This window comes from Pteropus medius, unplaced genomic scaffold (genome assembly GCF_902729225.1).
Source record: "Pteropus medius unplaced genomic scaffold, Ma_sr-lr_union100, whole genome shotgun sequence".
Taxonomy (NCBI): Eukaryota; Metazoa; Chordata; class Mammalia; order Chiroptera; family Pteropodidae; genus Pteropus; species Pteropus medius.
Genome location: NW_024347732.1, coordinates 198,665 through 226,508, shown reverse-complemented (window position 1 = coordinate 226,508; position 27,844 = coordinate 198,665). Strand labels below are relative to the sequence as shown.

General features: G+C 36.3%; 1 protein-coding gene across 1 annotated transcript in view; it reads left to right on the top strand.

Annotated features, from left to right (window-relative positions):
• The first annotated feature begins 16,491 nt into the window (after positions 1-16,491).
• RUNX1T1 (RUNX1 partner transcriptional co-repressor 1) overlaps positions 16,492-27,844 on the top strand; it is a 139,001-nt gene continuing 127,648 nt past the window's right edge. Inside the window, exon 1 of the mRNA XM_039877101.1 lies at positions 16,492-16,602. Within this exon, the coding sequence (XP_039733035.1) occupies positions 16,575-16,602 (28 nt within the window). The 5' untranslated portion in view covers positions 16,492-16,574. The remainder of the gene's footprint in view (positions 16,603-27,844) is intronic.

Genomic DNA, 27,844 nt, shown 5'->3' with positions numbered 1-27,844 from the left:
AAAAAGATTTCTTTAAGTAGAAAAGAAATGATCAAAAATATGAATAAGAAAGCATAAGATAGAAAAAAATCTCTCACTGACTAAAGCAAACAGTAGAAGCAGTGTATCAACCAACTATAAAGCTATTAAAAAATTAAAAAGTGAAAGTAAGAAGATCATGTGTAATTTCAACAATTAATTATAGGATGTACACAAACACACACAAAGGAATTAAAAAATAATGACAAAAACATAAAGTTGGAGGCGGCAAGTAAAGACAGTTGTGATTTTAGAATGTATTTGAACTTAAGTGATGATCAATTTAAAATAGACTGCTATAAACAGTTGGTATATATGAAGCACATTATAACCACAACCCCAAAAAATCCATTAGAGATTTTCGTGTAAGAAATAAAGAGAAAGGAATCAAACCCAACACTATAGAAAGTCATCAACATACAAGAGAAAACCACAGAATAGGAAAGAAACATACAGTTACAAAAACAATCAGAAAACAATAAAATGGCAATAACTATATACCTATCAAGAATAACTTTAAATGTAAATGGACTAAATGCTCCAATCAAAAGACAGAGGGTGGTATCCTTAGTTTTCATTAATAGATGAATGGATAAAGAAAAGATGATACATATATACAATTAAATATTATTTAGCCATAAAAAAGAAAATGTCTTACCAGTTGTGGCAACGTGGGAAGATCTGCTTGATGAAATAAGACAAAAAAAGACAAATACCACGTAGTTTCATTTATGTGCAGAATCTAAAAAAGAAAATAAATGAACATACAAAACAGAAATACACTCATAGATACAGAGAACAAATATATGGTTGCCAGATGGAAAGGGGGTTTGGTGGGTGAAAAAGGTGAAGGGATAAAAAAGGGACAAATTACCAGTCACAAAAATAGCCACAGGGATATAAAGTACAACATAGGGAATATAGTCAATAATATTATAATAACTATGTATGGTGTCAGGTGGGTACTAGACTTATTGGGGTGAAATTTTGTAATATATGAATGTCTAATCACTTGTTATATACCTGAAAATAATATAATATTGTATGTTAACTCTAATTGAAAAATTAAAAAAATAAATTTTAAAAAATAAAGGATAAAGGGACAAAATAAAGAACAAAAGCAACAACAACAAAAAAGAACAGAGGAAAGAAGGATTGTAAGACAAAGAGAACAATCTTAAAAGCAGCTAGAAAAGACAGTTTACAAAGGAGACAGATTGAGAAATGATTTCTAACAGCAACAAAGGAAGTCAGAAAGTGAAAAATATATTCAAAGGCCTGAAAGAAAATAAGCGACAATCTAGAATCCTATATCCTTCAAGAACATAGGTCAAAGTCAAAAATAAATAAGTGGAACTACATTAAACTAAAAAGATGCACAGCAAAAGAAACAATCAACAAAATGAAAAGGCACCTTCCAAATGATGAAAAATATTTGCAAGTCATATATCTGATAAGAGGTTATATCCAAAATATATATAGAGCTAATACCACTCAATAGAAATAAAACTAGCAACCCAATTAATAAATGGGCAGAGAACTAAATAGTCATTTTTCCAAAAAAGATATACATATGGCCAACAGGTACATGAAAAGCTGCTCAACATCACTAATTACTGGGGGAACGCAAATTAAAATCTCAGAAGTTTAACACTCAATAGTTTAACAATTGATAATACACTCCAATAGGATTAACAGGGTTGAGAGTGATGGTGTTGGGTGATGCTCCTTAAATTCATGAAAGGAGCCTGATTGTTTCCATTTAATAGCTATGCTATCTTCAATTTGTAACCTCCAAGTTCACCACAGAAACAAAAAAAGAATGGATGATGAAGCATGGGAGATTTGTACAAAATAACTCTGAGAGTGATATACAACACTCACACTCAAAAATATGAGTATATTTTCTTAACAAAACCTCAGCTTCAGAGCACCAACCTATCTACAAGAATTTGGGAAATGTAGTTTAATTGTGCATCTGGGAAGAACGTAAAACTATCTTTGCAGCACATGATATTGTCTTTGTTGCCAATAAGGCCATGAGAGAGTAATGGTTAAGAAAAACTCCTAATCTGAATTTAACTACTTTAAAGGCAATTTTGAAAATGTAGTCACCACTTTCTAAAATTGTGTTTTTACAATTCTTCCTGGAAACGCATATGACAAAAGTAAAATTTTGATTGTCCTGATTTTATGTTGTTGCTTTGATTGTGGTCAGTTAAAAATATGGAAAAGTGTAATAATTTGAAAACCAGGATTCTGGTCTAACACCCCACTTACTATTTAACCTTGAAAAAAATCTCTTTATTTTTTCCTGAACTGTTTTGTTATCTTAAATAGACCAGTATAATACTTGCCCTTTCTACTTTTCAACACTCAAATGATATATGTAAAGTGAAAGCATTTTAAGATTTAGAAGTGCTATTCAAACGTATATAGTTATCACATTCTCAGTGTGATTCAAAGACAAAAGCTTTTGAATTATCCTACATAGACTCATCACAGGGGATAAATCTGGAAAAGATTTTAGAGATATCTACAGAAATTTTTTACTTTACAGATACAAAAATTAAGATCTAGAGATATAAAGAGAGTGACTTAAGATCATATTGTTGGTCAAGGACAGAACCAAATCTTAAAAACTGTTGTTCAAGTTTCAGAGGTTCCTAATGGAGAAATACTATGGTTGTGGCATAAGACTCATTAAGAAAGGTGTTAAGAAATAAAAGTTTCAAAATTTGAGTCCTGCAGATTTTGATTTAATAAATCTGAAAGAGAACCAGTAAATCTGTATTTTTTAAAATAAATCAATTGTCATCATAGTGTAAGTTGGTGGCTCAAAAGGAAATTGAATTATGAGTTATTTTATCTGCCTTGAAAAGTGAGAGTATGGATATTACTCTTAAAAATTTATCCCTTAAAAGACAACTCCTTTTACTTCTGAAAGGAATAGCAGACCAGCCTTCTACCCATCTTTCACTGAACAGCTTAATGACAGTAGCATATATATACAAATTGACAGATTATGTGTGAAATCTGTAATTAGACAGCTAATCTTTTTAAAAATGTGTTATATTTCTAAGTGCTAGTATGTACATTTTTAAGAGACTAAATTCTAGGTAAGATCTCTGAATATATTTGAGGCTCTTAACTTTTTTCCCTGGAAAGAGCACTTTAGCTAGAATCATAATATAGCAGAAAATGAAAACATTTTTTCTTTTAGGAAAAATTAATAATATTGTGGTGATTGAGAAATATAAAAATAGAAAAAAAGTTGTATTGAATGTATACACATATATAGGATAAATGTCCTCAATGTTTCTTACCTATATGTAGTTTATGCAGTTATTAGTTAGTTCATATCCGAGAGCTCTGAAGCCTTATATTTGTGAGTGAATGAGCCTGCCCCAAGGAAAATAACAGGCTCCAAACTCTTTTTGTACTTGTCTTGTTTGTTTAAGAACAAAAGGAAGTGATTGAAGAACTCAGAAGGAATGCAGTTAGCATTAATATGATGGCTAGGTGGAGGGCCAGGGGAAGGAGGAACAATTAGGGGCATTGTTTTATGAACTATATAGATGTCTAACCAATGTACTGTATACTTGAAATTAATTTAAATAAATTAAAAATAATAATAATAAAATAAAAGTAAATGAAAAAAAAAAAGAAGTCAGAAAGCCTTTCTCTAGATGTGAAGTAGGTGTTCTGAAGAGTGGGTTCTCTTGTACTGAAGCAAAAGCTTGAGTTGAAAGGTCTTAAATTTGGACGGAGTGCGATGGCATGTGCCCCCATCTGTAGGTGTGGTGACTATGAACCAGTAGAGACAATACTCATATTTGCATTACTCTGCTACTTTTTCCTGAACACCTGGGCAGAGATGATTTGGACATTTTCTCTTTTCTTTCCCTTTCTTTCTTCCTTTCTTCCTTCCTCCCTTTCTTTTTCTTTTATTATTATTTTTTTTTTTTTTGAGAGAAAAAGTAATGTTAAAAACTCTTAATTCAGAGGTCCTCTTCCTTAAGAAGGCCATGAGAAAGAGTAGATATTCCTTCTGTGTATGTAAGAAATTTCCAAACCTGTAGAGAATTTTAATGAATTTATTTGAGCCAGACTGATGACAATTACTGGGAGGCAAAATCTAAATGGATTAAGGAAATGCTCCAGAAAATGGAAGTTTTACAGCTTATTTTATACATTAGAATCAAAAGAAGAGACATAAGGAGGATTCATTGATGGTAGATAAAGGAGTCAGGAGAAAGCAAAGCAGAGAAATCGCTATGATTGGATAAAAAGTAAAACAGAGGGACACATACTTCTACATTTGTATGTACAAGAGACGCATAATTAACATTTATAACACATAGAGATGGTATGGGGACAGATAACTATGAGGGATTCAGCGGTCTCGCTCCAGTGCAGTGAGTTGCACACTTGAGGGGTCTGGGAAAAAGGGATTACCTGACCTTCCTAGGTATGTTATTCAGATGCAAAAAAAGAGAATAGACAGGCTCACTTAAGGTAAAGAAAGCACAGACTCAGATGTGATGACCTGCCATGATCTGCTTTTGTTAGAAATTTTTATGTTCAGACTATCTTACATAGTTATTTTCTAGTCTGATCCTTTTGTCCACACTTTTGACTTTTTTTCCTGCCCAGTTAGCAGCCACTAGTTAGCAGTTGTTTTACCAGCATTTTACTACCTTTTAAGGAAGTAGAGATCATTTTCAGGGTCCAGGTGTTGAGAATTGTGACCCCACAGAGAGAGCTCAGATTTTGGTGGACTGCCAAGGCCCATAGCTGTTTGATTCCAGACGGGCTTGCTCTTAGAATTAGATATCAATGGAACTGAGATTGGAGACTCTCTTTAATTTTTTTTTTTTTTACCCTTGGATTTGCCATGAGTAGTTTAGGAAAAGAGAAATACTGCTGTTTACAGCCCCTGATCCCAGAGAATTGAACTGTGACTTCTAGAGCATAGAGGAAGCACTAGCATGACCCTTGAGACTGGACCAGACTTATGTTAACCCAGACCACCAAAGTTCAAATCTTGCTTCTGCTGTTTATGAGCTGTGAGGCCTTAGGCAAGTTACTCTAGCTGTGGGCTCAGTTTCCTCCCTTGCGTGGTTGTTTCAGGAGTGAGTGAAGTAATACCTGGAAAGTGCTACATAGAACAGAGCCTGACATGTAGTATGAACTACGGTGGAAGAAGGCATTCACATCTTTGCAAATATTCTTGACCCCTTATAAATGTATTGGAGTCAAGCTATGGATTTCAAGAGGCCATTATGATTATGTGAGAGAAACCTTAGTGGTACTGGGATGGGACATCACTTGTAAAATTCTTAATCTTTTAACAGAAAATGAATTGGGACATCTCTTACAGAGTTAATCTTTTTAGTAAACCTAGTTAAGTTTTCTTCCCTCCTCTCTTTGGAAAAAAAGGGCCCTCTTCATCAAATCCTAATAATTGCCCGAAACTGGTGACTCAGATCCTCTGGCTATTGATGGGGGTCATCAGCCTATTGTTAAACAGAAATGATGTTGAGCCAGGCAGGGGTCTTAGAGTCTGAGAGGGGAGGAGACTTTAGCCCAAAGGTCTTTTTACTCTTTAAGAAACATATTAACCAAGCCTGTTTCCCTTTACTCACTTAGTAGGCAAATCAATAATAGAAATTAATAGATATATGATTTAAATAAAAAGTTTGTATCTTCTTTTTCCTTGTTTAGGGACTGAGGTGACACTTCAGCAGGAAATCCAAGACCCCACCCTGACTGAGTCAGAAAGGGAAAGAGCTCCATGAAACTCCTACAGTCAGGGACTACGGCCATTCTCAGCAAGAAGCAGATATGGAAGAAGAGATGGTCTGTCCCTCAACATCCATACTAATAATAAGGAGGTTCGTGGCTCTTAGACAAGAGCTACGCAAGAAAGTTAGTTAGGGGGTTTTGGGGTCTGCCAGTAAAGACACTGAGGTCATCCTATCTTAGAAGGGGTCCACCCTAATTCACTCACAATTAAGCAAGCCAGAGGCATTTTTTTAACTTACACAAAGAAACCAGTAGGTAGAGAATTAGGTACCAGTTTAAGCCAGTCAATCGCACCTGCGCAATGAAGACCCCAACGACCTTCAACTCACCTGAGCCTCATTACAGCATCATTATAATATGATGCAAATGCCCAGAAGTTCATTAATATTATTATAATAGACTAAAATCTGGGAACAAACATGCACAGAAAGCAAAATGATGAGTCACTGAGTCCTGTCAATCTTAGTTGTCAATCAAGGAAGCCCACTCTAAGTAACCACTCACGGCAAAAAGGGATAAAAATGCCTGAGTCTTTGTTACCAGGCCTTTTGAGCCATGCTTCTCTTGCTCAGGCTCGCTTCCACATTTGGAAGTATACTTTCCCTTCTAATAAAACTTTTCTTTTCTTCTGTATTTCGGTGTCTTGCTCAATTCTTTGTTCGAGACATCAAGAACCTAGACAACATGCCGAGAGAGGATTTCCACTCTCCATTAACAGTACCAGTGTAGATAGAAGAATGAAATAGCTTCTCAAAATGTTTTCTCAGTAAGACCCAAAGACTTCAGTAGAACTTAGAGAGTGCGGAAAAAGACCCCTCTCAACTGGATTTCCCATTGACTTGCAACTAGGAGTCAGATATAATTTGATTAAAAAAAAAAGAATATGTGAAATAATACTCATACTTTGTATGTATAGGCTCAGGCATATATTCAGGTATTTTTAAGTATATACACATGTAAATGTACATGTAATTACATTTTTCCTTGTGGGTTTGTACATATGAGAATATATATATATGTATATATATATAATGAAAAACCTATTATATTCAAAGTAGCCATAAATCTATTATATAGGTCTCAATTTTACCTCCTATAATAGCTAGTTAGTAGTACCATTTCCCCAACTGTTAGCACAATGATGTGTATGTTATATTTGCCATTAAATTTTGGAGTAAATGGCTTACAAAGTGAAAGTTGTAATTAAAATACACCATATAAACTATGAATCATTTTTCTACCTGTGTGTCATTACCCTACTCCCACCACTTAAGCCTTTTATACTTCCCATTTTAAGATTGGTAATAATAATAATAATAATAACAACAATAATAATATCATAGCTGTGGCTAATAGTAAAAAAAGAATCAGCTCTTGATACAGTGCAGACTGGGACAGGGCAAGACATTAAAGTGTAGAAAGGAGAGTGATGGCAAATGAAAAGAATGCTGTATTTCTCATCCTACCTACAGAGCAAGGAAGCCAAAGTGTGAAGTATTTAGGTTTGTTTTCCCAAAGAAGCGGTAGAAAATTATTTTAAAAATCCATTACCTTTCTCGCCAAGGCTGGATACTTGCGCACATCTACTTTGGGGAAACATGGAATGAGTGCTTAATAGATACCCTGAGAGGTAAGCACTGCCAGGTGAGGATATGGAAACTTAAAGTTAAGTGATTTAAGGCAACCCAGTTTACAAATGGCAGGAAAGGAATTCAATTCTAGGTCTCATAGACTGCAAAAACATAAGCGCTATACTATCCTGACCCAGCCTCCAGACAATGAGGTGGTCTGGTTCCAAAGTATAGACTTTGGTGGTGGTTGACTGATTCCATTAGTCTCTCTGTTTCTGCCTTTTAGAACAGTGTATGTTAGTTAATAAAACAGGAATTGAGAGACATAGACATGAGATTAAGCAGAAGCCATGAATTATTAGAAATCATGGAATAGTTAAAGTAATGAATGAACAGAATCTATGAAGTAGAAAGGACCAAGAACTTAATTGATAGTAGAAGAAGCAGTTAGGGATGGAGAGCAATCAGGTTATGATAAGGCCAGCACATTCAAGCAGGGAGCCACTGAGTCATTAAGGTAGGCTGCAGAGGAAGAACAAGATAATCTGTTCACTACAGGTGTATACTCTCCTGTGAGGCTTGTGCATACACTGACAGTTTCCTGCCTTTTGCATGTCCCCTCATATCCTTACAATGAATCCTTGTGAAGTAAGTAAAATAAGCTGAGAGTATTTCTGTTCTTTGCACCTTGATCAAGTTTAATATGTTCTTTAGCTGCTGTTATCAATGCATACAATGTTATAAAAGAAATATTTATAAGGTCTAATCGACAATTTACTGTCACTCATGAGGTACATCTAAAGATAGCTACTCAAGCTGCTTCTATCTTCAAATAATTTTCTTGCAAAGTGTGTTTCAAAACTAAAAATTTCAAACTACATTAACATAGACAAAAAGAGCTATTTAAAAAAAAAATGGGTAACAGATTCCACTATCTAAATGAATTTCCCACTCTATTAAAACAACAATGATTTAAACTTCAAAGCAAACTCAGCCCAGTTTTTACCCTCCCTCTCTGAGTACTTCTGTAAGACATCTAGATCTTTTATTAGACATACATTACTGAGCTTAATGTTTCTGTTCCTTTTAAAAGAGAGAGAACAGGGATGCTTCGAATATGCTTTCTAACACAATACCTGTGTGAAGAAATGTTTACTAGTGACTGGCTACAAATATATGGAACACAAAAATGAATGTGAAGATGTTAAGAAGAGGTTAAAGGAAATTGGAATACCAAAAAGCTTTGAGGGAATTGTAGAATATTTATGAAAATATGTGGTGCATTTTGAAATGCAGATGTCTCTGAAACTGGAAATGTGATCACAGGAATGAAAATTGTCTTTAATAAATCTTCTTAATTAAAATCTGTTGTTCAGAAAAAATATAAATCTTCCTCCAATATTAGAAAAAAGTAGCAAGAGGTGGGAAAAGTATGGATTCATTCAGATTGCAGCAAACGATTATTATTAAGAGTTCCTGGTTAGAACAGTTTTGGTGTTGTTGTGTTTATTGTTGTTTTACAAAGGTAAAGAAGTGGCATTCTTTTAGCCTGAACATAAATTGTTTGTCATTACTGTACCCAATGAGGTGGAAACAAAAGAGGCTTGTAGCATAAAAAATATATTCAATTATTGATAGGGAGAGAAAGGATGTTAGAATCATTGTCAAATTACATGACAATGTAATTTTTGTTTTTTGTTTTTTTCAGCTGCAAGACTGAGTGGATGCTCTTCCACCTCAAAAGACTCGTAACTAATTGCAAGAAATGTATCTGAGTCGTTAATATTGTAATAACTATGTATAGTGCCAGGCAGATACTAGACTAGACGGGGGGGAACACTTTGTAAATTATATAAGTGTCTAACCACTATGCTGTATACCTGAAATTAATATAAAATAATCTTATAATAAGTAAAAATATTTATTAATTAAAATAGATAAATAAATATAATTATGATGAACTTAAAATAAATATATACGTACGTACATACATATATACATACGTACATACATACATACATACATACATACATACATACATCTGGCCTAGGCACCTCTTAAATGTTAGGATCTCCTCTATGAGATTCAAACAGAATGCTTAAAAAAAATAAAAATATGTACATGATTGCATTTATGAAATATATATAAAATCTCTGTTCTCATTGGTCTTCAGCTGTCACTAAACTTTAAAAACACTAGACCTTTCCATTAAACCAGTGTATTATGGCATAATTGTCATAACATGTCAATAGGATGAAGTAAACTAGTTTTACAAGTGGATCAGCTTAGTCAACCAAGACTGAGCCCTAACTTGTGCAGCAGAGTCCATGATACAATATCTCTGACTCAAGACCCTCTGTTCACCTCTGCAAGGTGGAGGGGAGAGTAGAACAACCTGTGGCTATGCACAAGGAGATTGTAATTGCACATCCTGAATTCACTAGTATATAGAATCTTTTCTCAGTTACACATTGCACTAGACAAATATAGGCCCAGGCAAGGGATGGCTATCACTGACCCCTTAGAGAGAATCGTAAGTGATCTAACGGCATTAATCATTCACTCAAGGTTCAACTTTTAAAAATCTTCCAGTCATGTTTAGATAAACAGTTTGTGACTAGTTATTTTATTACTACCTTATTAATGAGGCTTCATCGTCAATTGCTGGTACCTGAACAGCAGGTGGGGACATTAGTAACCTATTCATATATGAGCATGCTTTCTTCTGTTGTGGATTCAAAGTCCCATATGATGTTCTGTGTATCGTGTGAGCACATAAATTTTGGCTTTTGTACAAGCTATGAAAATGGGGCTCCGTGTATATAAGGAGGATGGTAAGGTATGGTGTTCTCAATGCTTGCAGTAACCTCTAAAGCTTTGTCCCTGACAGTGTGGGCCAGCTTCATTGGCACTATCTGGAAGCTTGTTAGAAATGCAGAATCTCAGGCTCCAGCCCAGACCCACCGGCCCAGATTCTGCAATTATGTAATCCCCTTGATGCTTAGTATGTACATTAATGCTTGACATGCATTGCTCTAAAGGAAAATTTAATTGTTCTCTATTAGAAACAATATATAGTTTCCATGAGATGTATTCAGACCACAAACAATTGTATGTACATGCACATCTTTGTTGTAAAAGTATTAAATAAGGAACATTATTTTTAAATAAAATTTTGAGAATTTAAGGCAAATGTCAGTCTACAAGTGATTTTTTGCCTAGAAAACATGACAAATCAAGATTTCTTATCTTGTAAAAATGTTTGCCCTCAAGGAAAATGGATCAAATTACAAGGCATGTAGGGCAAATTGGGTAGTCGACATTACTGGTCCTGTGTTTTACAGGTGCTCGACCTAAAGAATACATTGATCAAATGAGTTTCTTAAAGAAACTTCCTTCTTAGATGATGCCTGGGGGAAATTTAGGAAGGAGAATCTCTTGATTCCAGGTGATGGAGACTGAAACATGGGGGTCTCTCAGTTGGTGGCCAGCCCTCCTTAGAAAAAAGTAAGAACTGCCCAAAACAACTTAACGCCAAACATGATTAAGAGCAGTCTATATTTATTACAGATCTGTTGTCTAAAAATTTCTTTTCTTTGCACTTCTGTGCTGTGAGCCTGTCAGCTGCTGCTCTTTTCTTTTTTTTTTTTTCCTGAGAAGTGGATGCACTACAGTCATGTAATGATTCCCACATGAAAATAGTTTTATAAGGTGATATGGAATTCGTCAGAATGAAAGTTCTAGACTAAATTGATATTTTTAAAGGATTAGGAAAAATGATGATTAAAATACTACAATATATGCATCTTTTAAAGGGTAGACTTAATGTGGACATGGATACGCTGATCCTGCATAACTGAAGCATAAATTTCCAAATAAAGATGATTCTTTACTAAGTATAATCACCATTTAAACAATCTGGATTATATAAACTATCAATAAGATAACAGTTAAATGAAAAATGAGAACATACCCAGACAAATTAAACAGCTCATGAATTTTTACTGCATATTGATGTGTGTACGGAAGAAAACATAGAAGGAAAGAATTACTTATCTCTAAGTTCCCTCTAGCTTCAAGTTCCTTTCCATAGTATTTCTTAAAAAAATTTATAGCTTATTGTAGAAACTAAACTGAAGTTTCAGAAACATTTATGGTCTATTGTTGAATCTATACTGTTTATAAACAGTATAGATTTAACTGTTTATAAACAGTTAAAACAAAAACACATAAGAATATATATTTTTTCATATCAAATTCACCATTATTTTAAGAAGGATTGAAATACACACTAAAACAACAAAGAAAACCATTTTCTTTAGTGTCTCACATTTTTTCATTTAAAATATTGGTTGTGTTAAAATCTTAGGTTTCTTAATAATTCAGTAAAAAAGAAGTCAAGTTGGTGATGTTTTGATTCATGTAGATGAGACAAGATACCTAAGTCATGGAGCTTTTTAATCTTATTCATTCATCATGGAGCAAATATTTATTGAGCACCTAGTATGTACCAAGCACTGTTCAGTGAAGAAAAGACCTGTCTTTGCGCAGGTACATCACAGTAATATACACCTAACAGAATTATAGATACAGAGTAACCACTAATTAAAAAAATAAAATAGAAGAAAAAGAAAAAATAACTTCTCTGGGCACATTTAATAAACAATGGGAATATAGAATTTCAGTGAATGGGAGGTATTATATGATTTTATTTTGGTTTATGGTATTTTAAAAATCAACTTTCAAAAATGGAGGTGGGATATATTTCATTTAAATTAGAAATTTATGAAAAATATTTTTATTTGGCATCATTATTTTTCATGAACTAGCTATAAAACACAGATAGCTGTGCATATAAAAACAATTTATATGTATGCAATGTATGCTTGTGTGTTTCATATTATGCAATAAATGTATTACTGCAGAGTTTAATGTGTCAAAATTTGAGGAATACAAATATTTAAATATTTGAAAAGTAAAGCTCATTATTTAAAGAAACACAAATATGAATTATTTGTAAAGCCTTTTAAACAAAAAAATTTCCTTTTGCAAATTGAATAAGTAATTGAAATTTTGCAACTTCGGTTTTTTGGGTGCAGACTGGTTTTAAAATACTACAGAAAAGCACATGATTATCTGAATACATAGGGATCATAAATAAAAATGAAACTCATTATCTGCAGGCTCAAAGCTAAATTATACCAAACCAATCAACTTATTTGAAGGGATGATGAGAGCCATTTTTAGTTTAATTTATAAATTTTCCATTAAAAAAATCCGTTTATTATATTAGGCTAAAAGTCTCCTAAGAGCTAATGTATTTATACCATCCACTGAATGTATACTAAACATATATGGCTTACCTACTATAGAATAAAATTAAAAGAACTCTGAAATTTATTCTTTTATTTGTTGTTCATGTCCTAAAATAAAATTTTAAGCAAGTTAAACAACAAAATTGCAAAGATTTGGAATAAAACTTGTCTATATAAAGCTCTATAAGTAAACTACATAAAATTACATAGCAAAAGGGAGAGAAATTGCAAAGTGGGTAAGTTAGAAATTTATGAAAATATTATTGCTTGCCATTCTTTGTTTCCCATACTCTGCTTTTTCACAGATACAATAACAAATAATATTTGTTAAAATTAAATAACCTAGTAATTAAGGATTTTCATCAACCTAGGCAAACAAGAGAACTTTTTCAAGGTATAGAAAATCACAGCTTGGGAGTCATTTAAAGTTTAAGATCTATAAGAAGGAATTTTACAAGTGCTAATTAAGTCTTGATTACATTTTGTATAGGGAATCCTTTTTGTGAGAGGTCAATCGCACAACTCTTAAGAGATAAAAAGCAGTCATCTGAAACTTGTATTAAGAGCTCTGTACTTTTTTAAAAGATGGTTTAAGGGAAAACAAAAAGCATCCTTAGGTTACATTACTGAAAAAAATAAACCTGTAAGTTGAAAGAACTCTGTACCTTCACAGTAACGAAAATAAAGTAATGTGAGAAAAAGATCTTCTAAAGTGTGAGAAAAAGAAAATTGCTATTAAGATTTTTTTTTCAGTTTAATACATTATTATGTTATTTTATTTTTCAATTTAATGGTTTTATTTGGGTGGGTGAGTGCCTTTTTTTCCTAAACAATTTCTTTTTTAAAATTTATTTTTAAGATTTTTTTGTTATTCAGCAAACTAAATAGTCTTGAAAGTACAGAAACCTGATCTATCTCATGAGTGGCAGATAAAAGAAAAGCTTAATACTGATCTCTGTATCCTTAACTTGATTTAATAAAATGTGTCGATTAATTGTTTATTGTGTTATGAATGTTATGTGTTGTGTATCCGCCACTCCAAAGCTAGGGTAACCAGTTTGGATTTGTCTTCAAGTAATCCATACCCCCCAGGACACATATCAATGAGCACCTCCCTTTTCATTTAATCTGTTTTATTTTCCTAGATTTTGCAATTCAACATTCACCTAGGGCTTGAGTTGGAACCTAAGTTATTATTTGCTCCAAAGAAAGGAGTTAGGAGGTAATACAAGAATAAACCCTATAGAAAAAATATATTCTATGTTTTGTAGAACGCAGGCCTTTAAAGGACGTGGAAAGTGAGATTAAGGAATGTTCTTTAGCTGCTGTTATCAGAATTAAAAATTTAAAATCTCAGATTAGTGATATATTCTATCTGATGTAAAGCCAAATTGAGTAGAATACATTGTCATTTTTTAAAAAAGAAGTATAACTAGAACAATGATTACTATCTTTGGCAAAAGAGAAGGTCCTGTAAAATTTGTAGAATCTTATAAAATATGATTTAAATATATGCATCAGTGTTGTGAATATAGCCTGAAAGTGTAACTGTTTTGATTTCCTGCAAGTTACTTTCCATTGATTTTTAAAGTTTAATGTTTCAAAATAATTTCATTGGTACAATTTACAGGAAGAAGAAAACTGTGGCATGGTATGTATATTTTACTTCTCCCCATATTTATTACATCCTAAAATTTGCTGATTTACTTTTATTCTTAATTTTAAAATATTATTTTAGAAGTAACAGTATTTCAAAAGAATCATTCCTGATTCAGATGTCATTTTACTAATTTTCAGTAAGTATAAATGTATAGTTTCAGAATCCAAATTGGTTTACAATTTGGGGGACAGAAGAAATAATATAAGTAATAGATACTAAAGTATCAAAATGTTTTTGATTCTTTAAAGAAAACATAAGCTTCTCTGACATAATTTCCTACACAAAGGAGTTATAGTACTGTACATACAATTTTATATTTTAAGATGATTCATATTAATAAGATTTGCAAGGATAGCAAAAAAGCTGTATTTGCAGAAACTACTATACAATGTACAACTTGATAAAATTTGAGATTCAAATTAACAGCATCATAATGTCAAATACCAGGACATTACAATTCATTAATTCATTATAATTCATTAGTCAAATGTCCCAAGGAGAAGGCAGAATGTACAATGAGTGTTTTCTGGAAATGAATTGCTAAAAATTAGTGGAGTATGAAAAGACTTCAGATCTGGAAGCTCCAGCTGGGTTTAAAAGGGTGGGGGAAGGGATATTACTCACTATTAAAAATTTGAAGCGCCACTTTTAAAAATAAAATCCACAAATGTCTCATCAGTTCCCACTGCATTAGGCCGACTCTGACTCTACAGAATTTTTTCATTTGTAAAGATAAGATTTAGAAAAATGCACACAGGACATTTTTGATTTAGGCAAGTTGAGGAAAAACATGGTTCAGAGCAGGATTTCAAATTGTAATGAATATTAACATTTACGTTTGCAGTAGCAACGCTGTTTCATAATAATTTTAGAAGATTTCATTTTACTTATCATTGCAGGCCATTATCTGATCATATTTGACCTTCATATTAATATTATTTTTATTCGAGCCCCCCCCTTTTTTTTCTCTCTACAACCAAATTGTTACTTCTGTTCACTGAGAGATTATTTATTTACTCTGGAAATGTCTGGAATTCTTTCACCTTATCTTGTCCTCTGGGATGCCTTCCCCTGGTTCCGAAGTATTGATATTACTGTGTGGGGGAGGGGTACACATCCAACAAAAGCGTGAGCTAAAAAAGATGCCCCTCTTAAGGGTATACTATGGGAGAAGAAAAACAAAGAGAAAAATGATAACTGTTTTCTCTAAGGCTATTATCTAATGCAAAAGCAAATAGTCTGTAAATCGGCTAACAGAAGGGGATTAGGGAGGCGATCTGAGAGTGGCTTGATTTTTAGCAGAGCTGTTTCTACAGCCACTGACGAGACACAGGCAGAGCAGACAGGAACACTCCAGATGGCCAGGGAAAGTGGTCCTCTTGGGTTACTGCAGGGCACTCGGGCCGGCAGAGAGCAGGCGGCCTGGAAAGGCATCATTAGGGAACCAGCTCGACGTCCAGCCTGAATGAGAGAGGTCGAGGCCAGGAGGGAGGCCAACCGCGCGCCCTAGCGAGCCGGGACTGCCCATTGTTAACATATACTTGACCTCCGTGACCCCTGCACGACACAGACGTCTCCTACCTCCACTGCCCCTTGCCCTGCCGCGGGCCCTACCCCTGCACCTGGTAGCTGCCGCACCGCCGCCTCCCTCGCGTGCGGTCGCGGCGTCCCCCGCGCGAGCGCGCGCGGGAGCCGGCTTGGTACCGGCGCTCTCTGCGCACTGCGCGCGGCGCTTCTGCTCCCCGGCGGACGCCCGGCCGCCCTGCAGATAAATGCGTCGCCTTCCTCGAGAGTGAGCAAGGGAGGGCGAGGCAGACGCAGACGCCGCCTGTGACAGTGGCAATTCCCTGCGCCCCATATCACATTTGTCTGTCACAGCAGCAACAACAGAAAAGCGGAGGGAGGGAGGGAAGGAGGCGGGAGGAGGGGAGCCGAGCTCCTCAAGTCTTGGGTTCTGTGTGGAGGCTGCGTTTGGCTGGCGTCCCCAACCCCGGGCTTTTTGCACCGCAGCTTGCTCTGCGCAGCGCCGGGAGGCCACAGGCGCTCCGCCGCGTGACTCCGTGGCCTCGTGGCGAGTGCGCGTGGGCGAGTGGCCACGGACACTGGCCTCGCGAGGGGAGCCGCGCGGAGACCTCGCCCCCTCACCCCGCGTGCAGGCCAAGACGACGGGAAGTTTTATTTGCTGCTCGGTGCTGGTGGCGGATGGTGGGACTCTCCGGTCCAGTGCAGTGTAAGTGCCTGCGGCAGGGCTGGGCTGGCCGGTGGGCGGGCGGAGGGGACGGGCCCCTGGCCATTACAAGTAATTATTATTCTGATGGCCGTCATCTTCATTTGGATTATTGGACTGTGAGCCTCCAGGCTGTACTTGTCGCTCAACTAGGGTAGGGCTTCGCAGCAAGGTAAAGAGGAACATCGCGGTAACTTCGGTCTGCAATGACACCGAACTTCATGGGTCACCCAAGGATGCAATTTTCATCCTTAGATTTCTCCGCACTGCCTTTAAAAAAATTTTTCTGAGCAGGAAGATGAAGCGTGGTTTTTCTCAACCCCTATCCTGATGAAACAGCTGGTCAGAGTGCCCATGGTGCGTTAGGCAGGTAGCCCTAAACCTGCATCGTGGGGTTTTCTAACAGGAAGAGAAAGGCTAGTTTCGATGGTGGGAAACAGCTCTAGGAACAAGAGAACGTAATCTTAACTTTGAGACTGGCTGCGACTAAGGTCAGGATCCTCTTAGCGGCATTTAAGGGTTTGCGCCTGTCTGCTAACTTTCCCTGTTACTTCTAGGCGTTTGGGGTGCTAGAGTAGTAAGCCTCTCGACGGGTGGGCGACGGCCGGGACATGAGCGCTTCTTGACCTTCACTGCCGTGGGTCGGTGGGCCGCGTCGTTCCTGCCCGGACCTCTGCGCGCTCTGGGCCCCGCCGCCCTGGCCCTGTGGGTGTTCCGGTCCCGGCCCCAACGCGGTGCCTGCCTCTCCTGAGCAGGGAGCGGAGCCTTGTGCTCCGCAGCTGCGGTCTGGCGGAGCCCGACGAGGAGCCGCGTCCGGAGAATCTATTTCGATTTCCAGAACCCTGTCTGGTGAAGCCTCTGAACCAGTGTAGTAGCGCGCCGGGTCCCGCCGCCCACCGCTCTCTTTGCGAATCTGGAAGGACCCGGGTGGTTGGTGTACCCAGACTCCTTTCCCGGAGCCGACCCAGTTTTAGCCAGGACGCCTTAAGCAAATAAGATTATCTTGGCACCAGCCACTTAAATCCATTTGAAACTTTTAAATTAATTTATTTGATAAGGGCGGTCAACGTTTGGAAAAGTTGTAGTACTGTGATTGCGGGAAGATGTGAACCGAGACTGTAAAATTAGTCCCCTGCCCTGCCCTGCCCTTTCAGTTTGGAGGCTATGGCTGGGGAACCTTTCAGCCTTTCGTCTATTCCTTGCAAAGCATAGTGGAGAAATCCTTTGAGCATAGCTTTTCTTCAACATTGGGCACCTCTAATCCCAGTGTGACCCGGCCTGGCTGCTGCTTCCTGCAAAATGTCGCTTTAAGAAATAGCTAATATTCCCCGTGGAGGAGGTCCTGAAGACCAACCAGTCACGGAGGCCTGGGCGAAGTGGTAGTGAAGGACAGGAGAGCTGGAGAGGCCACCTCACACCAACTTCATGTGCTTAATATAACTCTGAGCCCCCATTGAATTTTTAACTTCCTTTAATTAATCTGCTCAGGACTTGTATATAAATGGCTGTCAACAGATGCTGCAAATTGATTTACCTTCTGATAAAGGTTGGGTTTCTTTCTACTTTCCGTGTGAACTGCAATCTGTTTTACAGAGGTTTTTTGCCTCCTAGTCTCCTTTTATACATCTGTACCATTTTTAAGTGCGTTCATTGGCTTTTATTATCACACTCTCCCTTTGCATAGAACAGAGTGGAACTGGGTCTGTGCCCAGTGAGTCCACACTCACTAGAATACAAATTGGTTTCTCTGTAATAAATGGTTTGTTAGTGTTAGGGGCCTCTTTTCAGTGTATTGCAGCATTTTGCCTTGACCATGTGAGTATTCTGTTGTGTCTAGTTTCTCCTGTCACACAGTTCCTTAGAAAAGGTCGACAAATATCATTGTGTCTTAAACCATTATAGCCCCAACTTGGGTACATCAGCAGTGATGTATACAGAAACAAATTTATAATTCTATGGATCCCTTTCCCCTTTTTATCCTTAAAAATGTAGTCTAGTTTTAACATTATGGGGGCTTCCAGATAGCATAGATAGGGCTATCTGATTTCTTTTTCGTTTTTTGTTTCCTTTCTTTTACTGATTGTTATTTTTCAGAGAAGTTCTGACAGTCTTATCCAGTATTATCATGGAATCTCAGTTTGACCAAGGCTATTTTTTTTGCGGCCAAGATGGATGTTGAGAAAGTTGAAGTCTATTGTTGCTTTACTTGTACTGTATTTAGCATTTAGCATTTCTTTGATTGATTATTTTAAAATTCCAACCAAATAATCACACTTACTCTGGGTGCATGCAAACTGACTTTATGTAAGATTATACTGAGAAGAACTTTATATTAAAAGTCTTTGTTTAATCATTAATTTTCTTGTAAACCATTTAGACAGCGGTCACTTTATTTGGAAAGCTAAATAATGAGTAGGAGAATTTGAGTATGTAGTTTCTCCAGTGTCCGGTTCATATCTAAAAAAGCAGTGGAGAAAACAGTATTTTTTTTTTTTTTAATGTTTGGACAGCTCAAGCAGACCAGAAGTCTTCAAACTGATATTTTCTTTTGTAGGCTTAGTCTCTGTGATCCACTAATATCAGCTAATAATTTGATTTTAAAATGATCCTTAAAAGACCTTTCTAATAAGAAGCATTCTACAATCTTGCAATATAATGCAAACTGCACTATTAATTGTAATTGCAAGTTGCTGGAAATAGTGGGATAGTATGTGTTGCAGCTATAGGACTGTTTTTTAATAATTCATAGTTTTACCTTTCTAAAGAAAAGTAAAATGTTGCTTTTGATGCTGATATTTGATGATGAGCTCTCCCATTCACGGTGTTAGTCTAAATATTTGCAGATAAAAGCGCACTTCAAAATTTGCAAAAAAGTACACAAATGTAAGGTGCCATTATCATTTATTTTATTGTAAAATAGAAGCTTAGCCAAAAAAAAAAAAACACACTTTTTTTTTTTTTTAAAGACATTGAAAAAGGATCACAAGAAAGCAGTGCTTCCATAGGAATGCTGGTCAGTGGTTGTCAGTTTAGTACATTCTTCACTGTCAAGTCCTGTTTCTCACTTCTTTGATATGAACATCAGCTGACAGGCACTGAATGCAAAGCCTTCTTCATTGAGGTTTTATGTAGGCAACATAGCCCTTCATAGCAAAGCAGTCTGAAAAATTGGCACCTGCAGGATTTGCATGTGAAAAAAATGAGTCAGTTGCTTTTTAGTGGAGTCTATTACTGTAAGTTGTGTAAGTTCAGTGAGAAGAGCAATTTGTTAGTTGCTGTTTGGGCATTTAAAAGTTTTTTGTTTTATAGATATTTATCATATAGTGGTCCACAGACTACTGATAGCAGAAGCAGGAAGAAGTGGTCTCTGGCTTTATAGAACTTATTTATTATGGGGTGGAGTTGTTTTTAACCATGTCCTTACAGAACGCAGTTACATTCATAGTTAATTTTTAAAATGTGCCTTAAAATGATGAATTCATACATCTTTCAGAATAATCTCTAAGAGGTTAAACAAATACATGAAATTAGGTTAACATAAATATCCTTTGAAAACAATTTAGGATTTTAAGAGTTATATACTTTAATAACAAATTAAAATCTATATAAAAAAATTAAACCTTTTATTCTTCTAAATTTCAGGAAAAATGTTGTTTCCTATCTTCTTGTTAAATTGTCACCAAAACGCCTTTTAATAATATCATATTTGATCGTATTTATGCAAAATAACTATCAAATGTTAAATCAACTAAGACACCTTTATGAACTTTAGAGCATTATTCATCAATGGGAACATTTAACCAGCATAAGTTATTATCTAAAAAGATACCTTCCAACTTCACTTTTTTTCAGCCATTAATATAAGAGTTCCTAAGTAATGTTTAAAGAGCAGTGAACATTTTATTAAAACAAACGTTAGTTCAGTTTAATGGAGGTAATTGTAAGTGATAAGACAGAGCAGGTTATCTCTGTGCTGTTTAAACAGAAGGAGCTACTTTGCACCATTTCCAGTAGCCATCTGTAGAAGAGAAGGGTTTGCACCTGTCTGTCCACACTAATTATAGATTAGGGTCAAAGAAATGAAATTCGAGGAGGTTTTCAGCTAATGAAATCCATACTGATTTTATTGTAAACGTGTTTTATGTAAAGAGGGTGCTGGTTGAGTTATGAGTGAATAAATTGCTACATAGCTGCTAGGCACTCTACTGCATTAACCTTTGATATTTAAAAAAAAAAAAAATAGACAAACAACTTAGGGATGCTAGCCTTTGTTTGGCATCCATAACTACAATTTAGTGAGCAGCAGTGAGGTTCAGTGTGCAATTTTAAAATGTGCTGTAAAGCAACTTATATGTTAAGAATATTCTAATATTTTGAAATGCAGATGAAGTAGAAGGTAGGTTTTAACTTATATATGTAAAACATTAGAAAATTAGAAAGCCTTTTTTCTGCATTTCAGTTTCACATACATGAGAAATTGAAGTAAAATGAGTGAGGGATGCATTCTGCAATAAAAGGTCACATGAATGTCTACCACATCTGTTTATAGTAATTATGAACATAATTAACATAAGAATTGCAAATGAAATAATGACAAGCTGAGCAATGAAATATTATGCCATAATGGTCATATGTCGGAATTCTCACATTATAGCACACTACAATTCACATACTCAAAGAAAGAAAGAAAATGCTAGATTTTTATCTCAATTAATGCTTCAAAACTTATCTGCCTGGGCAGATGGACTTGCTTTTATAGGAAGGTAACCTATTATTAAGTAAAGAAATAGTTGAAATTAAGATTTCTAGTCTCTAGTCTGAACTTTAAGACAGCTGTGATTATAGAAACCACTTTCTTGGTACACTTGTTCTGTGAATATAGTTCTTGATTATTATATTGACCTTTTTTTTTTTTACATTGAAAACTTTGCAGAAAAGTGTTTGCTTTGGGAGAGTCATGGATTCTTCTCATTTGAGAATTGGTTGATCTTTTTCTATAACTGAGTCAAAAATCAATGAACAAACAAGGTAGTAATAGAAATACTTTGCCTTTACAAAACAAGAACATCAGCAGATTAGCTTTCGCACAGTTTTCTTCATGTCTTCAGTGTTTGGATGCTTTTAAAATTAAAAAAGCAAAACAAAACAAAACTGTAAGCCTTTACTAGATTTGAAAGTACTACATTGTTTTTTTGTTTTTTTGGTTTTTTTTTGTTTTTTTAAACAGCATTTTTTCAAAAAGCGTGTAATGGAAATATCAGTGGACATTTGTAAATTGTATTTTTTTTTTTCCCTAAAGTTGCCTTGGATCTATAGGCATTTGCTTGTAATTTGTGTCCAAATTGATGTAACTAAAATGTAATAAAGTGGAAAGTATGTGAAGGTATCTGAATGCAGTTTTCTATAACAATGGTAGAAGGTGAAAGGTAGTATTTTATGAGAGCTAAAATGATACTCCAAAAATCTGTTATTAAATATAAAACATGTAAGTATGACTGATTATCACCCATTTAGAGCTCACTCCATTTTGTAATGTACTCTGCCAATTGGTTTACTTCCTACCCTTGTACCCGTCTCTATTGAACCTGGTCACTTTTTGAAGATTTATGGAAAAGTATTACCTTGTACTCATCTCAGTGATACCATGAGGTTTTCCACATTATTGGATTACTGGAGGATTGTGGCAGACCCCTTTTTATCTGACATTCATTGCATGACACGATTTTTTACACATGCCCTTCCCCTACTTATGCCCAGCTTTTTTCACTTTGCCTTACTTATCAAATTTCCCTTAATTCTTTGCTTGGAGTAGGAGCATGGTGGAGGTGGGCATATACCACACATAAAACTGTTTTTTGACTGTTTTGGAGGAAAATGCTTGATTAAACAATGCCTTTCCTAGTTTTCTAAAGGATTTCTTCAAATTTATTTCTGCTGTGAGGCTATTTTCTTGCTCATCTATGTTTTTCTCTTACTAGCCTTACTCTCCTCACCTCTACTATTTTGTCCCTTTATATTGAGACCCCGTGAATAAACTATTTATACCCCAAAGTGTCACTGCAGCAGGGGCAACAATGTATGCCATGAACAATTATGCAGTTTACTGGCTACTTTGTTCTGAACTCACTCTTCACACTGTGAGAGCTTCTTAACCAAGCTTCAGAGCCTTGAAAAACAACACAACCAAATACTCTTCCTTCCTCCAATAAAGTAACCTTCTTTGCTGCATTATCTGCACTCCATTAAGGATCTGGTCAGATGTTCAGATAGTCTGATGGGTGCATTTAAAAGCGAAGAGAGGCTCCCATGGGACTACTCAGGTATATCTCCCTCCTAGCCCTGATGGTGTGTAGGATGAACTCTGGTGTGATGAAAGAGCATTAGCCCTGCTTGTTCTCTGATTGATTCTTGGGCTCTGAGTGGGTGAAGAGCTGTGAGGCAGCTCCAGCAGAGATTGATTGCCTCAATTTCAAATTCCCACCTCCAAAATAGACTCTCAGATGTACACATAAGAAACCACCTCTCCAGTATAATTTCTGGAGGTGGAGCAGGTGTCTTAAGAGTCACCTGTAGCTACCAATCACAAGTGGTCCTTCTTATCACAGGGATACTGGCTACACAAGTCTTCTACTGGGACACATTACAGTCCTGGGAAAGGAGATGTGTTATATACCTGCCTGTGTCCATCTCTGTATGCGTTTGTGTGTATGTATGAAATTTAGGAGTATTGGGGTCAGCAAAGAAAGAGACAAGAACTCTCACTTGACGTTGGTCTGGAAGGCTGTGTAACTGCTCTAAGGACTCACCTAGGTTTATTTTGCAAATTGTGGCTATTTGGATGGAGGTAAGATGGTAAATGAGTCTCATTGTTATGCTCTGACAAAAGAGAGCTCTTGATCCCCCTCTTACCTTGACAGAACTTCCAGATGTTCATTATCTAGCCCTGGAGCAGAGGAATAGTTTGCTAGTCTGGATTCTTCCTTTTTTTTTTCTCAGAATAGGGGCAGATTTTTGGGAATGCAGGAGATCCCCACAGCCCTGGCTCTTGCTCTCAGTCAGCCTTGGGGTACCTTGCCCCAACTCACCACCCCCTTCCTGGGGCCTGATTCCCCACCTCCCAGTCCCTTCTTGGTTTCTTCCCTCCAGTCTGTCTCTTCCCTCTCTCTGTCTACTCTCTCTCCCACTTTTCCTCCCTCTCCCGCTCTGTCTCACACGCACCCTCTGTTTATTTTCCTGCCTCCATCTGGGCCCTGCTGATACTGTAATCACCCTGATGCACGTTGGCTTCTCTCCTCTCCCTCCTGCGCTCATACACTCACTCACACACAATGTGCCATCCTGACAAGGCTTTTACTTCTGATAAGCTCCGATGTGTGTTTAATGAATACAAAGCCACGGTCTGGGTGCTGCCTCGGCTGTGCTGCCTCTCCTGTGCTCCTTTGCCAGAAGGTAATCTCCGTGAACAGGGAGGGGAGGTGAGTAGGGAAGAAGGGAGGTGGGGGAAGGAGCAGAGGGGAGTGCCAGGAGGCTGCTTTTCTCTTTCCCTTTCTCCCTTTCCAAATGATTCAGAAGTCGATAAGACCAGGAGAAGTGAAGATGTAACATGTTATCTGTCGCTCCTCTTAGCTGGCAGAGAGAATTTACATTTAAAGATTAGCAGAGGGAGAAAGAGAAATCTGCCTTTTGTTGTATGGGTGAGGAGGAAGCATCAGTCCTGGCCTGGCCGCTATCTCCCATCACCTCTGCTATCCAGACAGGACTCACCGAGGTGAGATTACCGGAGAGCCTTATCTTTAATTGGGTTTAGTTTTGCCAGTCTGAATAGGTTTAAAGAGACTCGATAAAGGGGGAACAATAGATTATTTATTGACTGAACGCTGAAGCCTTTAGTTGAAGAGGGAAGAGAAAAAGCTGCTTAACAACTTGATTAGTTCATTTTTATTTTCGTTTTAAGGTGAGGCTTTTTCTCTTCTGGTGCAAGAAAAGGCCATAGAAGTTAGGTGAAATTTGAATGACTTATTTTCTCTTCACCCCTACCCTCTGCCCTTCTCAGCACCATCTCCCTTATTTTAACAGGAGTTTCATTTATCCCTTATTTGTAGGATTGACAAACTGAGCAAAAAGGGTAGAGGCTTTTGGAATTGATCATTTGCGTTTGGTTTTGTGTGACTTGTTTTGAAAGGGTGATAAATTGATGCTGACATACTTGGATGAGTGAGAAAAACAAACGAAGCCTACTTTTAATATAGAATTAGTTGATTTTATAGTTTGGTTTCAACTAGATCTAGAGGAAAAAAAATCACTCTGAGTCTGTTAGATTTGTATTTTGGATTTGAATCATGGAATTTTTTCCCCTTGGAGTTGGTTTTAAAAAAGAAGAATACAAATATTTAATTGATTCATAAGTGTATGTCAAAAATTATAGTATCAACTTTGGAAGGTTCTTTTAAAATGGGTAAAAGTGGAAAAAATGATTATTTTGCCTCCTACACTTTGTTAAGATCGGTGTTTTCATAGGTAAATATGATACAGTACCCAGAAGCCTAATTAAAATTTGTTTAAAGCAAGAGGGGCATGTTTCCTTGTTGACAGCAGCAGATAGATTGGCTAAGACAATAGAGTCCCATTATTTCACTTCCATTGACTGAACATATTGACATTTCAGGTTTGCTGTTGCCTCAGTGAACATGATGAAATACTGAAATTCACAAACCAACTGGCCAGAGTGGCACATATATTCTGTATGTCATTTCTGCCTTCAGGTTACCTTATCACCCAGGCAAAATTGGAATGGACAGCCTGGAATCCTTCAGAAGGGGTAGGGCTCTGTTGGCTGAGAACCTGAGACATAGCATGTTTTAGGAGCATCTTTAATTTTACCCAAAATTGGGTGTTACAGAGAAATGTGTGAAGTTCTTTTATTTAAAAATCTTAGAAGCAACCTAGCTACCAATCTTACATATTTTACAAATAAGAATATCCATTTTCAAGATTGACCTTTACCTTCTCTGGAGGTATTTGCAGTGAGTGGTTGATCACATTATTTAAGTGTTTACCAGTTTGTTCGTAGGTGACAACTCTTCTTTCCCAATCTGGAGTACTCAAACATCCAAGCGCCTGCTAAATCTATAGCTGATAAAAGAATGTGTAAGGCTGCTTCCAAAATAGGAACTGACTTTGACTTTTTGTTTTCTATCTTCTTTTGATGGGCGGAATGCAAAAACTGGATTATATATTTTATATATTTTATACCCACATGCATGCGTAGACAAAGGTATGTAAAGATAAATATATGTGTATTTCAAGCAGAGGCAGAGAAACTACTAAGTATTCCTGATCTTTACATTTTGCATAATAAAACTAAGTATTAGGCAGACATTGAGTCAGAGAAATGTTAATTATACAAAAAGTGAATATGCAAAAAGCCAGAAGGGACATAACAAATTTTTAAAAAATTTAATGAAAACATAAAACTATTATGAATATGCCTTATACACAGCAATTGTTGCCATCAAGTAGGCAACTGATGCCCTTTGCAGCATTTAGAACAAAACTAGTCCTTTATACCATTTTCATGAAAATGTTAGGTTTCTGTTTGATCAGCAGGTGCTGTTGAGATGAAAGCCATGTGTAAATTTTCAGAAGGCCAAAAGTGTCAATTCAGAAAAGGAAAGTGATAAAAGAAAATGCAATCAGTTTTCCTGTTTTCAATTTGTACAGGATTTGAAGAGCTGTTTTGTTAAACTGCTACATCTGCTCCAATATGAATATTGAACTACTTCCACTAAAAATAACAACCTATAATTTGGAAGCCACTGCAGTCTTTTGTTAATGTGAGTGGGTTATTTAAAAACAAAAAAACAAAAAAATGAAAAAAATAAAAAAAGACAATTTTCTTTTCTGACAATCTCTTGCCTAATGTGCATTTTCATTTGTTGGCACTTTTATCCTCAGCAGATAAATGGTATTATACAATTAGGACCTCATCTTGTTTAACTATGAAAGAGGTTTCCATAGGTGAAAATCTGGTAATATAAAATGAGTTCGCACAAAACAAAATTTATTTTAAAATAACTTGTTTAAATACAGTTATTTAAAATGAGATAGTTATTCCTTACATTCGCTAATACTACCATTTTTTAACTTACTGCCAATTATTATAACAGTTAATGCTATTCCACTGCATACTGAGCATCCCATGATTTATTACACCTTTAATACACCTGCAAATGTAAGGTTAAACTAATCGGGGATATTTTACCTAACAGGCCTTTCAGAACAATTTTTTTCATGCTTAAATAAAAATGATTAAATTATGCCTGAGTGCCTGCATACAAAAGCTTTAGCTTCTATAGTACTGCTAATCAAATAAGTTTTATGGACAGGCAAAGAACCACATTAGAGAAAAAATTGGATGCATTTTACTAGTGATATTTCCAGGAAAGACAGGTTCTTCTTAAATCATCCAGGATTAATTAGAAAGCTAATACATCTTAAATAATCATAATATAAATAATACTTCATCATTCCTGTAATAAGAAAAGAAATGACAGTGCTGTCCATTTGAAATTGGGCATTGAGAATTAAGGTAGGAGGAAGACTGATGAAATTTTGATCAAGTTCAACATTGACTCTATCCACAGTTGCAGTTGGGTTGACTTGTGGCTATGGTAATTTGTCCAGGGTGAGATGTGATCACTACTTAGGATCAATTAGAGGCCATGTAGCTTGTGACTTCATACTTGAATTGCCAACACTCTTCTCAGATAAACCCAGAATATCTCCAGAATGGATTAAGGGGAAGACAGACATTGTGACATTAGCATAGTGGATATTAACAAATTCTTCTGAAACACCAATTCAAAAGAAGTGGTAGTTTGATGAACAGTATCGAGTGTGTGTACTTGTGATTACATATATATAGCCAACCAAAGAATAATGCCTTTAAGGAATTTCTGATTTGAAGACAAATTTAGTCATGTTGTGCTCATGTGTAGCTTTCAGAGAACTGGGCAGCTGTGTGGCTATGTCCCCCGGTATAGCACTGAGCATTTTGACACCCTCAAGAAATGATGCTGAGTCACATATCGTTGTCAAGAAGTTTATTTCACAGACACAACTCCGCCATTTGGTACATGATCTTCTGATGAGTTGTTTGTGGTGAAGCCACATTCAGTGTTGAAGCCTCGATACATAATATGGTGTCAAAAGGGGAGAGCTTCTTGGGACTCTTCAAAATGTTCAC